The sequence below is a fragment of the Nanorana parkeri genome, unplaced genomic scaffold, assembly GCF_000935625.1.
Source record: "Nanorana parkeri isolate BGI_ZX_2015 unplaced genomic scaffold, ASM93562v1 scaffold1268, whole genome shotgun sequence".
NCBI classification, from domain to species: domain Eukaryota; kingdom Metazoa; phylum Chordata; class Amphibia; order Anura; family Dicroglossidae; genus Nanorana; species Nanorana parkeri.
Genome location: NW_017307536.1, coordinates 386,602 through 401,270, shown reverse-complemented (window position 1 = coordinate 401,270; position 14,669 = coordinate 386,602). Strand labels below are relative to the sequence as shown.

Below are 14,669 nucleotides of genomic sequence, written 5' to 3'. Positions count from 1 at the left end.
ACAATGATTGTAATACAATACTACTAGTTATACTAGTATTGTGGTTCTGTTTGTTCTTGGCATGGAGCTGTTGCTACTGGAAATTTAAAAAGCATGCCCCATAAAGGTACATGAATCGAATCTATCTTGAACACTTAAATGTTCATTTTAGGGATTACTTTACCTATTAAACTGAACCCTAAAACTTAACTTTGACCTTAGAGTGGATCTTTTCCCCCCCAATCAAGGCTTTTTGTTTTATCTAAGAGATCTGCTCAAGATCTGGTGCCAACGTCATCAGTGGGTCAGCACAGAGTACACAGAAGAAGCCAACAACTGATAATGTCTACTTACAAAATGGCAGCGCAGTTTTTCACCAGTGGGTGAAAAGGACCATTGGTAAATGAGAACAGTGCAATGGACAGGGCAAGTAATAAGAGTTTTATGTATTCATTTTAATACATTGATTTCAATAATGGTGGTGCTTTCATATAAAAAGGAGGGGGGGGAAGACCAGCTTTACTGTTTTACGTTTTATGTTTTAAAAATGCTTAACCTAGCTTGGTCACTTTATACTCATTTCTTAACCTAACTGTCACACTTAAAGTGTGTGTGAAGCCAAACTTTATTTTCAGTTTGTGAAGATTTCCCTTCACTTCCTGTCCCAGGATGCTACAGGACTTGAGAAGAAATCTTTACAAAGTGAAGCAAAATTCACTCTTCACTAGAACAAGTGCCCCCATTGAAAGATCTCCCCATGTTTTTCTCTTCCATTGACAGCTTTTGGATTTTCCATTACAATCCGTCCTGGTGAATAATAGAGGGTAAATCACCCTGTTGGGAATGCAGACAGCAATAAAAACCCCACAGATCTTCTAATCCTTCCACATTGTATGCAATAATGAAAAAACAATTTCAGTTTTTGTTTTTCCAAGTCTCCTCTGTAATATAGTTTTATTACTGGTTGATTCTGCAAGTAGATCCATTAACCTAACCCTTAACGTTATCCCTTAGCCTGAACTCCTAAACTTAACCTAACAGTTAATATTAAACCTTCAACCCTTAACCCCTGAAAAAAAAAAACTTTAGTACCAGAGAAACCTAGAACCACGAGCAAAAAATATTAAAGCCATACTCCGGGCAAAACTATACATGTTTACACATCAAACTGGGTTTGTAAATTATCATTAAAAAGCTGGGTGTTATGTGCAGGTAAAAAGGAAAAATCTACCTTTGCCATTTCCTGCACACAATGCCCCGACCCCCTAAGAGCCGCACAGACCCCCGAAAGCCACACAGCCTGCCCCCCACCGAGAGCCACACAGACCCCCCAGAGAGCCGCACAGACCCATTAAAAGCTGCCCCTTGAAAGCCGCACAGCCCCCCTCCTGAGAGCCACACAGCCTACCATGAGAGTCTGTACAGTCCCCCCCTGAGTGCCGCACAGCCCCCCTTGAGAGCCCATACAGCAAACCTGAGAGCCCCCAGATCCATCTGAGAACTGCACAGCGCCCCTGAGAGCCTGCACAGCTCACCCGAGTGCCCACACAGCCTCCAGATACCCTGGAGACATCAGCCCGCCATCCCGGAGCAACACAGAGTATGCAGCCTTATATTATTCTGCATTGCTGTATAATGTATTGCTGGGATTTGTTGTCCTCTATAGTTGGCGTTATTCTGCATTGCAGTATAATGTATTGCTGGGATTTGTTGTCCTCTATAGTTGGCGTTATTCTGCATTGCTGTATATTGTATTGCTGGGCTATATAGTCTTCTATAGTTGGTGGTATTCTGCATTACTGTATAATGTATTGCTGGGATATGTAGCCCTCTATAGTTGGCGGTATTCTGCATTGTTATATAATTTTATGCTGAGGTCAGTTCCTCAGTTAGTTAGACAGGTTGGAGTCAGTGGCAGAACTACCGGGGTCGTGCTGCAACTGGGCCCTGGTGCTACACCATGGACTCCAAGCTGTAGATAGAGTGTTACCTTGCAGTGTGCTGCATGACATGTACCTTTAGTAGCACACTGCAATGGAACACTCATTAGCACAGTACAAAAAGGTACATGTCACTCTGTAGTGTAGTTAAAACCTCTTGTATTGTATTTTTCTTCTGAGATTTAAGCACATAATTAGTTCAGACGGTCGTATGAAGTGTTTTTCTAAAAGAAATCAAAGTATTTGGGTCTAAGTGCGGGGTTGACACTTTGAGACACGTAAGTTGGTTTAGTCATCCAGTTTGAGCACTCGGGCTCAAAAATGTTTGCCATCACTGGTTTAGACAGTATGGAGGTAAATTTGTCTAACAATGTTGAATAGCTTGGTGTTATTAAATGCATGTAGTTTGATATCCTCAACCTGAGAATTGAAACTGAAATTGGCCAACAAAGGGCCTGGTATATTTGCTTGTGCGTACAAATTGCGTTGTGCCCAGCACAATTGTTTTTCAGCTCTATTGTTAAGGAGGAAGTTTAGCTGAACCCTTAAATCTTCAATGTGTTTATTAGGGATGTGGAGGAGTTCATTTTAAATTGGACTTCTAATTGCTCAAGGTGAAGAGACAATGCAAGGGGCTTTGAAGCATGTTCCGTTTCTTGCATGCTGCCAGCTGAATGATTGCCCCCCATAAGGTGGTTTATGTGCTTCCTATGGGACTACTGGATTTACCTGTTTCCATTACTGTCTGTTTTAAAACATTTAATAAAAATGCCAGGACAGTACAAACACCACAATGACCCCTTTTTGAAAACTGGATACCCACTTGGAGACCAGGGTGTTAAACCCCCTTCCTGTCCAGGCCATTTTTCAGTATTCAGCGGTACTTTGACTGACATTTATTGCGTCATGCAACACTGTACTGAAACAAATCTTATACCATTTTTTTGGGGGACAGATAGAGCTTTCTTTTGGTGGTATTGAATCACCACTGGGGTTTTTATTTTTTACTATATAACAAAAAAAGTACCCTAAATTTAGAAGAAAAAAAAACCTGTTTCCCTATGAAATGTTATGAAACATTTATTATTACCCAATTTTTTGGTAAAATATAAAAGACGGGGTCACGTCGGGTAAGTAGACACCAAACATGTCAAGCCGTAAAATTGTGCGCGCCTGCGAAATTGCAGAAAACGACACCTCATTTGCAGGTCCGTAGGGGTGCTGGTGATAGTATTCATACGCCACCGGAATGGATCTTGTATGCGTCCCGGCCAGAAAACCCGCACCCCTACGGACCTGCAAATGAGGTGAGCGTAGGGGGGGCGTACGGCCGCGTAGCCCCATGGAGAAGGACGGGGGCTGCGTTCTAATCACACGCAGCACCTGTTCTTCCCGGCAGCTACTTGGTACGGCCCCGCACGCAGCACTGAGCTATACGTGCAGGACGATTCGTGTGTGAATGGGGCCTAAGCATTTTTCTTTTATAATAGCGTTGTTGGCCATAAAGGTTATGATCTGATTGTACAATCTCCTTCAGGTTTACTAAAACTTGTCATGTGTAAATCTAAACAATCCATTACATCTGTAAGAAATCAGACAGACCCTTGTTGCTTAAAGGAGAACTGTATAGTCAGCTAAGGAATTCCCCACAGCTATACAGTACAATGTAAACAGAACCCTGTGATGAGGTACTTGTTGGTTTATAGTCACCTTTGCAAGGAGTTCTTCTTGATCAGTCTTCACTCCAAACCGTGGAATACTGCAAATAGTAAAGCTGGAGCTATGAGTCAGCTTCTTCACACCAGTAATTTGGGACATGGGTATCTTCTTCTTTTCCTTCTCCTTTGTGGTTGGAGAGGGCATATCCACTTCATGCTGTTTATCTGGTGGAAACAATTAGTTACAAATAATTATGTTGTGCCTTCCGAAATATCAATTTTCCTAAAGTCCACTGTCACTTGATTAACTCGTACCTGCTTAAAATGTTCACCAACTAGATAAACATGTTTAATTGCCTAACAGAAAATGTACCTCTTCGAGCAACAACTCTATGGGCTACGTTCATTTAGACAGTTCACCATGTGTGTGCGCCTCCTGAGCTGCCAGAAAAGGGTCACATGGAAATCTTTTCATCTTTTGCTCCCTTAAAAGAGAAGTACGGGGTCAGGGCTTTTCCCCATAGTTCTCCTAAGGGTAACGGGTGAGGGGGCACTCAGGAGGGGCGGGGACACGCGGAGGAACAGCGGAGATGACCAGCATGGACATGGGGAGGAGCAGCAGGGACGACCAGCGGGGACACGGGGAGGAGCACCGGGGACAACCGGCGGGGACACGTGGAGGAGCACCGGGGACAACCAGCGGGAACACGGGGAGGAGCAGCAGAAACAAGCAGCGGGGGACACAGGGAGGATCAGCAGAAACAAGCAGCAGGGCACACAGGGAGGAGCAGCAGAAATGACCAGCGAGGGCATAGAGAAGCAGCAAGGATAACCAGCAGAAACATGGAAAAGCAGCAGAGGCACTGGTGCAGAAACGGAGGCACCGGGGAATGCAGAGGCACAGCTGTCTCTCCTCCCCACTGGGCGCTGGCTGCAGACACTGACCGCAGCACACAGGGTCTCCCAGTGGGAAGGAGAACGGGGGAGCAGAGCGGCAGTGGAGTGAGTTTTGGAGCTCTTCTCAACGCCAAGCATCAGCTGCAGGGGTCTGTGTCCCCTCCCATCAGATGGGACACAGAAACAACTAATCAAACAAACAATCTACTAATCAATAATGAGAATCATTGACAACGATTCTCATTATCGATTATCATCGATCAAATCGATTAGTTGTTGCAGCCCTAGGCTATACACTGAGCAAATTTTGTCTGCTTCGTGATGAACAGTCCTAAATGTGCTTACTGAGAGGCCCTGTCTGCTGGCTCCTGTCCAACATCCCTCATTTGCAAAATCGAAGGAGCCAGGCAAAAAATAGTCGACCGAATACACCTTCAGACATATTTGGTCAACCATTTTTGGACCGACACGGAGCCAGCAAACACAGGGCCACCCAGTGAGCGATGCAGATGCAGGCACTGTTCAGGTATTTTGAGAACCAGTGGGGTGGACTGTCAAAATACATTAGCCGCAATGCCATAGCCACTGTTTGGCATGGATGGAGACATCCGTTAGACTTTTCCATTCAGCACAAAAGCTGCATGAAAAAAAACCTACAAGTGCATACCCAGCTTTACACTGTCTGGTCATAGTGAGTTTTTTTGCTATAAGACGGTCCTTGACTTTTAGTTACAATTGCATTCTTCCTTAGTGTCCTTGTTTAGTAATCAAAGACAAAATCTGTAGGATCTTACTATAAAGCACATTTGTGTCATTTATTCCACAAAGCAAAACAAATGTCAAACGCACTCATCAATTTGTTACCAGCTTTACAGCAAGGTGCAGGCTTCAAACAGTAAAACGTTTCCAGGCACACTCACCAGCCAGCATGCAAAAAAACCTGTCTAACCACTGAGGTTTAGGGAGGTTGGGCTTTCTCCTGACAAACCTGCACCCAATGTAATATTTTGCCCCATGTGCTCCAAGATGGAGACTCTCATAGTTTAGAGTTAGGACCTCACTATCTAGGAGGTGCCTTGACGTGGATGTGCGGCTTTCACATTTTCTGCAGAAGACATGTATCCAAACCTCTGCTTTTAACCTTAGTGGTTACACAGGTTTTTTTTGCATGCTGGCTGGTGAGTGTGCCTGGAAATATTTTTCTGATTTATTCCACAAAGACTGCTATAAGAAAAAGGGCCCGATGAAAGAAAGCTATCTCTGAACTGAACAGACATTTACAACATACCATGCAGAGAACAAGCTTAAACATGATGTGCTGTCATGTCTTACGGCACTAGGTTAAATTTAGCATCTGCATGGAGTTTGTATTGTCTGGGTTTGAGCTAGGTGCTCTGGTTTCCTCCCTCAATCCAATTCAAATCAAAATATACACAGTGATTTCACCCCAAAGAACATGCTACAGTGATTAAGGTAAGAACATTGGAGTGTAGTATTTTGTTTGTGTTGAAAGCATTGTGTGTATGTGTTTTTGTTTTTAATTTGATTGAGGGAGAAAACCAGAACACCCAAAGCAAACCAAGACAATACAGACTCCATGCAGATGCTCAGCTGGACCTAGAGCTGCAAGACATCATGTTTAAGTTTGGCACATATCAATAGTTCATTGTTATCTGTAAAGCACTTGCAGGAGTTTTCAGAAATATTGTTAGGTCCTCTTGCACACACTACATCTTTACTCACAGACTTTCAACAATATGTAAGCCTGGGCATTGTGAAGGCCATCCAAAATCCTTCAGGACAACTATACCTTTTGTGCCAATTTAAGTAGGGCTGCAAAAACTAATCGACATAATCGATTATTGAAAAAGTTGTGAACTTTTTCAATCATCGATTAATCGGCTTCCGATTGGTTGGCCCTGTTCACGGCTCCACACTTCCTCCCCACCTCACGCTCGCCGCTGCCAGACCCGCCCGGCCGCATCCACACGCAGCACCTCCTCCCTGCCTCACGCTCACCGCCCGCCCACATCCACGATTGGCACAGGGACGCGGGTAGAAGTAAGGAGGAGCAGGTTTGGCGGATGACAGCCGCCGATAGGCAGTCCCGATCTCAGAAACAAGTTGCTGGAAGACTGCTCAGGTAAGCCTGCACTTTCCCCCCACATGGTGCTCTATAATGTATTGCTGGGATTTGTATTCCTCTATAGCTGATGGTACATTGTGCTGTATATTATACATAGGAATACAAATCCCAGCAATCCCTGTATGTATAATGTACTATTGCTGGGATTTGTTGTATTCCTTTATAGCTGGTGGTATTCTGCATTGCGCTGTATAGAGGACTACAAATCAAGGAATTATACATTGTGCAACGCAATGCGGAATACCACCAGCTATAGAGGAGTACAACAAATCCCAGCAATAATACATTATACAGTGGTGCAATGCCGAATACCACTAGCTATCGAGGACTACAACACCCAGCAATAATACATTATACAGCGCAATGCAGAATACTGCCAGCTATAATGTATTATTGCTGGGATTTGTTGTACTGTGCTGGTGGTATTCTGCATTGTGCTGTATAATGGACTATTGCTGGGTTTTGTAGTCCTAAAGCCGATGCCATTCTTCATCATTGTTGTATAATTTTACACTTTCATTACACTATATTGCACACCACACTTTTTTTTTTCTTTTTTACTTCCACCGCTCCTAGCTTGCTCCTGTGATGGACTACAATCTCAGTACAAACTAGTAAGTCCCATCACTGGAGCCATTTTTAATAATGTATTTTATTTTTTATCCGATTAAACGATTAATCGAACTTAATAATCGGCTAACTAATCGATTTTGAAAATAATCGTTAGCTGCAGCTCTAAATTTAAGGCATGCCAGCACTCCCATGAGTGCACAGCGTTGCGTTAGGAAGTGTTTGCACCAGGTCCTCTTCATTCTGCACATGCACCTTGCAACCATATTCATTCCTATGGGGAGAGCTGTACTCTACAGGACAGTTGGTGGCTTCCATTAGTACAGCTCCCCATAGTGATAAACGAGTATGTTCAGCTCAGTGTACATTCTCGGCATTCCTCAGTGCCATAATACATTCATTCCAGTGTCCATGCAGCCAATCAAGATGACTGAAGATGCTGATCACAGAAGTAGGCTAGATAAGGATGTCAGGAGTGGAGAGAGCTTGCAGACTATGCGTCAATGGAGGGGAGGCAAGTGCAGCCGACTCTAGTTCCACTTTAATATCTATGGGTTTTTTTAATATAAGTGTGGCTTTAATATACTTCAGCTTTAGGGGCCTTGTTATTTTGTGCAGCAGTACTGATGATCAATAAAATGATAATGGAAATCATAATTGTGAGATTAAAATGCTTACCTAAGAAAGTACTAGATATATATTCAGACACCTGATTTCCAGACCGGCTTGTTTCAGACAAGTGCGTCAGTTCTCTATTTAACATTCTCTTAAACTGCGGGAAGAAAAGAGAACATCAGTAACATGCTATAAACAAGCCAAAGCAGCTACTGGCATGGCTTCTCTTACAGGCTTTATGATTGTAAAAAGAGACATTTACCCTGATATCTCATATTATAAATACATCTATCACCTGCTTGGTGTTTACATTAGAGATCTGAAAACCAAATCACTCACGGGGAAGGGGAGAAGGCTGAGCTGCGCTGCTGGGAGTTCAGAACAGAACGATAGCAGTGGTTCCACTGTGAAATTTCAGCATGAATTACTCCAGAGTGCCTGCAGCTAGAGGTCAGCAGGGGCTTGTTTTAATGTTCATTTACTATTGTCAGGCTCTCTGTCACCTAAGATTTGTCTAAATTGCCAGCAGCAGAATCGCAAAGAGGCTGTCCGTTTGTCCCTATGGTATGCAGCAGTATATTGCTCCCAATTCCAGTCATTGAGATTGAGCAGTGTTCAGGCCAGTGACAGAGAAACATCTCACTGTATCTGGGTACAAAGGAAGCAATTCAATTGGGACAGACAGGCAGTGCCCTTAGCTATCCTGCCACTGGCAATATGTCTCTAGCAGCAGAATTGCCCAGTTGACATCACCCAAAGAACATTTAAAAACACTTGAGAGTCCAAAGCCTGGCCACATGTTCACTTTAAAGACCTTTTAGCTGGAAAGTCAGGAGTTAGAGGTAAAATAAATTGCTTGCACCACTCTGCAAGCTAACCTAGAGCAACAACTGACATGCAAATATGAAACATGCCCATAAACCAATCACACATCAAAAAGGTATACTTTTATCTATTTCATATAAAACAAACAAGCTTTATTAGTCCACGGCAAATCAACAACCATAACCCACAAACCATTTAAACAAACACCTCTCCTCAGCAGAAAAATATATCCATGTGAAATAGGCTGTCCCTATAGCTGGTGGAACTCAAGCTCAACTGAGAAAAAGTAATTTTATGATATAACTAACTCCAAATAAATGTAAACATACTAAGGGGAATTTATCAAAACTGGAGAAAACTAAATCTGGAGCAGTTGCCCATAGTAACCAATCAGCTTCTTTCTTCAGGTTTGTTCAGTTAAGATTTGGAAATGAAAGAGAAGCTGATTAGTTGCCATGGGCAACTGCTCCAGAATTCATTTGATCCAGTTTCGATAAATTTCCCCCACTGTGATAAGATATACACACACACACACACACACACACACACACACACACACACACACAAATATCGTATTTACATATCTGAAATACATTTGTCACTGATGTATGGATAGACAGACAAACTGCCCAGATTTCCTCACTAAGTGGTGTGCAATGTATAATGTATAGCAGAAAATAAACCGAAATATTAACACAGTAAAGTGCATACAAAATCACCCCTCCAGATTTAAGATAGAGCCAGGGACATGCCAAGGATTCTCAATGCATGTTGCGGTGAACGTGCAGCTTGAAGAAGGTCAGAGGTCGCATGAAATCTAAGCCCTTGTTCACACCTTGGAGATGCAACATCACAGAGGTGGTGCAGGTTACATAGTTACATAGTATTTGGGGTTGAATAAAGACATACGTCCATCAAGTCCAACCCATATAGGTCCACACATCATCTCATTCTTAGGGATACTGGTATCCCTGGATATTACGGTCCCTCAAGAAATTGTCCAAACGTTTCTTGAACAAATCTACACTCTTGGCTGAAATCACTGCCGATGGCAGTGAGTTCCAGACCTTAACTGCTCTTACTGTAAAGAACCCTCTCCGCCCATTGTGCTGGAATTTTTTCACCAACTTTAGGTGGTGGCCTCTAGTCTTTGTAATGGAGTTAATCTCAAACAGTTTGTTGCCAATGTTGCTGTCACCATTGAACATCTTGTACATGAAAATCATATCCCCCCTTAATCTCCTTAATTCCAGCGTAAACATGTTCAAGGTCAGAAGCCTTGCCTCAAAGCTCTGGTCCGCCATTCCCACAATTAGTTTTGTTGCCCTCTGCTGGACTCTCTCCAGTTCAAGGACATCCCTTCTCAGTACCGGCGACCAAAACTGGACCGCGTACTCCAGATGAGGCCGAACCAACGATCTATATAGAGGCACAATTATAGACGTGTCCCTGCAATACATCCCCTTCTTAATACAGGACAAGACCCTGCTAGCTTTGTTTACAGCAGCCTGGCACTGCAAGCTACCATTCAGTTTGTGGTCTACAATGACCCCCAAATCTTTTTCTATTTCTGACTTCCCTAGGTTGCATTGTGGTGTACTGCATTAGGGCTACCTACTGCAGCTAAATCATACATAAAGTGTGTGTACCATTACACCACATCACACGGTAAGGTCTCGTTCACACCTAGGCGTATTGCATATGCGCTTCTGTCGCACGACCGCCGCGCGTTTTTTTTGGATGTATCCCAATGGAAACGCGCAACAAAACGGCCCAAAGTAGTACCTGTACCTTTTCAGGCGTGGGCCGTTTTGTAGCGCGTTAGGGACGGGCGGAAATACGCTAAGGTGTGAACCAGACCCATTGACTACAATGGGATTTATATTTTTGAGCGTTTTGTAGAGCGTTCGTCGAGCGTAGAACGCGCTACAAAACGTTCAGGTGTGAACGAGGGCTAATAGGTCACTATGTGATTTGGTGTGATACAATGTACATGTGATGGCTTGGTGTGTTGGGGTGCCATTAACAAATAATGACACTGCAGTGCACCTAACAGTGCAACATGTGATGAGGGAGGGCATGCAGCATTGCACAGCTGTTAACAAAGCCTTAAAGTTGCTTTCATATTAGTTGTGTGACCACAAGTACACACGCCTGAAAATCTATAGTTATTTCAAAGAAACACAAACCGAGAGAAAAATAAAAGCTGCAACTGCTGATTTCCTTCTGAAAATGCTAGCTGTCTGGCTGCTTCAATAGTCTATTGACTCCACAAAAAGTACATTGAAGAAGTGCTGGGATTTCAATGGGTCAAATCTTTAAAGTGACATTAATCTCAGGAGTTAAATGTTAGAAATACATTCAAGTACCTTAACTATTAACAGAAATGTATCTTATTTGTGTATCACTCAGCTGTAGATCATCAAATCATCTCCGAATTGGTGCTGACACTGTCCTTCCTTCTGGAGGGTGACTACTTTTGTTCCCCATGGTCCCTGTGTGTGTTGTAAAGTAGCCACTGCTTCAAGCTCACTGTGATGGACTCCAATCTCATGCTTAGTTTACCAATTTGTATTGAGATTGTAGTCCATCACAGGAGCGAGCTTGGAGCAGTGACTACTTTACAACACACAAGGACAATGGAGAACAAAAGTAGCCACTCTCCAGAAGGAAGGACAGTGTTAGCACCAATTCAGAGATGATTTGAGGATCTACAGCCGACTGATACACAAATAAGATACATTTCTGTTAATACTTGGGGTACTTGAATGTATTTTTAAGATTTAACTCCTTTAAAGGTGAGCTCACTCAGTGGCGTCACAAGGGGGGTGCGGCCCGCACCCGGGTGACACCATTGACACCATTGGACTTACAGTCATTTTGGTGTCACGCCCCTCTGAAAAGTCGGGCGCTCGGTCATGGACCGCACGCCCGACAGTATCAGGAGAGAGGAGGGGACCCGGTGGCATACCTTACGTGCATGCGCGGTGACGTCTCGGCGGAGGTGACACTCGGACAGCGCTCCGGGTGTCACCCAGCCTCGGGATGCCCCTGAGCTCACTGGCTTTGGTAAGGCAGCTCTTAAAACACACAGACCTCACCTAATGGGTACCCGAAGGCAACTCAAAGTGTAAACATACAAATGGGCACCAAACTGCAACATGAAAGAGTCCAAAGTGCCTTTAATTGTTCATAATACCGTCACATAAGAACAGCCAGTTTTGTAGCCCTGATTAAGGGGGAGTAGAGTTGCCCCCGAAATGCGTTGGATATTTTCATGTGGCAGTATTACAAACAATTAAAAGGCACTTGGGACTCGTTCATGTTGCAGTTTGGTGCCAATTTGTATGTCTACATTTTCAATAGTCTGTGTAAATAAAACATTTTGGCAGTCGGTAAAGTCAGATGTCTTGATCTGCTTGCTTCCTTCAGGTCAGCTACTCAAAGTATTGGCATTATCAGACCAGCATGACAGCCAGGCAGTTAGCATTTTCAGACGTCAAGGTCAACAATAGCACCCTGTAAATTTGTTGCACGGCAGGTTTCCTCTTAGGCTAAATATTCAGAATGTTACAGATAAGCAGCCCAACCGTCGTCAATTGGCTGTTGGTGCATCACAACAAGCCTTTTAATGCACAACAGCACCACAAATCACAAATGCGGTGTGGTGTATTCATTGTGGTCGCTGGGAAGCCATAAAAATGGCACTACACCATGCAGCACCGTCCATCACTATTGGGTCTGGTGCTTTGGTACCAACCTCTTTCAATGCATCTCATTTCTAATGTTGGAGGGCATGCAGGCTGATAACAGCACACCAAGGCTTTTGCACACTAGCTACTAACTTGCCATGTGGATACAGCTGAATTCTGAACACAAACACTTTTCACACAAAGGATAAAAGTTACCTTTGTGTGCGCACCAAGTGGCAGTTAAGGTAGCAGTGACACCATTATTGAGCTGTACATAACCTGTGCAGAGAACAGAGCTGTGGGAGGGACCAGCAGGCTACACCCACTACAGAAAACTACGTGAGGGGGCGGATACAAGACCAGTCACCCTGCACAACGCAAGAGAGCAGCAGCGACTGGTCTTTATTACAGGAAGCTCCTGAACAGATCTGGAAGTGATACACAAAGCACGCTAAGAACACACATGACCTTTATATTTAGACAATATCCCGGAATTCAACTTTAACCCTCCAGCTGCTGAAACTATACAAGACAGTTTCAGCACTATGGAGAGCGCCAGATGGCACCGTTTGCAGCCTCACTAGTAGCTGCGAAAGTGTACTTTCAACATTCGTTGGCTGTTACATTATTATTATTATTATTATACAGGATTTATATAGCGCCAACAGTTTGCCCAGCGCTTTACAATATAGGGAAGACATTACAATCACAATACAAATCAAGACAAGATGGTAAGGATTCGCTGCAAGTACAAGTGTGACGAATGTGAACTTGACCAACTTGCTTTGTAAACATTTGGACATGTGTCCAGTAGGACGTTTTTGAATGAGCTGTCTAGAGAGGGGGCGGTGATGATATCGCTAGTATTAGTTCTCTTCCATTTGACTATTTACCATTAGGTTGAAGAAGAAACAGTTTAGGAAAATTCCTTTGCAAGGAAACACTTTTAGTACAAGTGACAAACAACGACTGAGACAGTTTTCAGCTTTTTTCTGTTTGAGGACCTTTTCACAACGTTTATTTCTGTCTGCCATTCAATCCCAGATGCAGAGGTATGGTTTGACAGCTCATTACATGTCTGATGTGCAATATGATCAATAAATATATTCATTTCCAACCTGATCCAGTTAGGATGAATGTGCAGAGAGGGGGATTCATGAAGACTGGAACAGACAGAATCTGGAGCAGGTGTGCATAGCAGCCAATCAGCTTCTAGCTTTCATTTTCAAAGCGTAACTGAACAAACTGAAGAGAGAAGCTGATTGGTTACTATGCACAGATGCTCCAGATGGTGTCACCATAGTGTCATTGCTGTTAAAGGTTGTAGAAGTTTTGTACTGGCCTATGTGTTATAAGAACGGATGGATCAGAAGTGTTCTGAGAAGGATGCATGTACGTGCTTTACTCTTATGGCAGCTTCTACTCAAAAGTTCCATCACGTAGAAAAAGATCGGGATGTCAGCACTAAGTAACTCCATGAAAAGCCTTCATATTTTATCCTAACACACATCATGCTCGGCTCCAGATCTTACAAGGACCAATGCAGTGTTCAGTCTCCCCACCATCTTCTCAGTATATGTGCACCTCTGCATCCATCAGGCACTCCTCCCTCTCCATCCCTCTAAACACACACACCGCTCACCTTGGCCCAAAGAGAGCAGCCCATCCTCCTATTTCCAGCATCCAGTAGAGCGCTAGGGCTTCCCCCGTGCACGGCGCCCCAAGCCGCTAAACGCCCCCATTGGAGTCCAAGGAGGCGCCCAGGGAGACCCGGGGAACATGCCGGGGATCGGGAATCCCTCCACTGCTTCCCCAACAACAACACGCCGCACTGGGACAGGCAGCCAATCAGGGAGCAGGCCACCGGCCAATAAGCGAGCAGGAGGCTAGGCAAGGGGAAGAGATGCGAGCAAATGCAAGGTGAATGGCTCTCCAATCATAAATAGAGGTGTGGCAAATGCGGCTGCTACCGGAGTAGTGCAAGTCATCAAGTATGAAGAAGAGAAGGAGGCGGAGTTTCAGCTTATGATGCAGCACATGGAATCGCGGAATAAAGGGGGCGGAGACTTTCTTCACCTGACTGAGAAGATACTTGTACTTCGTGCGTGCGTCAGGCACGAAAAGATGTACGTACCCTGATAGGTCAATGCACCTGTATAGTGCAGCATCCCACTATGTGACTGGGCCAGGAGGACAGTGTATGGAAAGGGAATCTTGACACAGAGGACCCAAAGCTATAAATAAGCGGCACTACCTGCCATCTAACTATACTTGCGTACCGCGGCACCAGCGGAGCAGCCACCCCGACGGAGGGTGCCGCCCTAGGCAAACGCCTAGTTTGCCTCGC

General features: G+C 44.1%; 1 protein-coding gene across 1 annotated transcript in view; it reads right to left on the bottom strand.

The window, feature by feature from the left end:
* LOC108797380 (cAMP-specific 3',5'-cyclic phosphodiesterase 4D-like) overlaps positions 1-14,250 on the bottom strand; it is a 34,633-nt gene extending 20,383 nt beyond the window's left edge. Inside the window, exons 1-3 of the mRNA XM_018568966.1 lie at positions 13,965-14,250; positions 7,869-7,962; positions 3,630-3,802 (exon numbers count right to left, since the gene is read on the bottom strand). Coding sequence (XP_018424468.1) covers positions 3,630-3,802; positions 7,869-7,962; positions 13,965-13,988 — 291 coding nt within the window. The 5' untranslated portion in view covers positions 13,989-14,250. The remainder of the gene's footprint in view (positions 1-3,629; positions 3,803-7,868; positions 7,963-13,964) is intronic.
* Between the last annotated feature and the right edge of the window lie 419 nt (positions 14,251-14,669).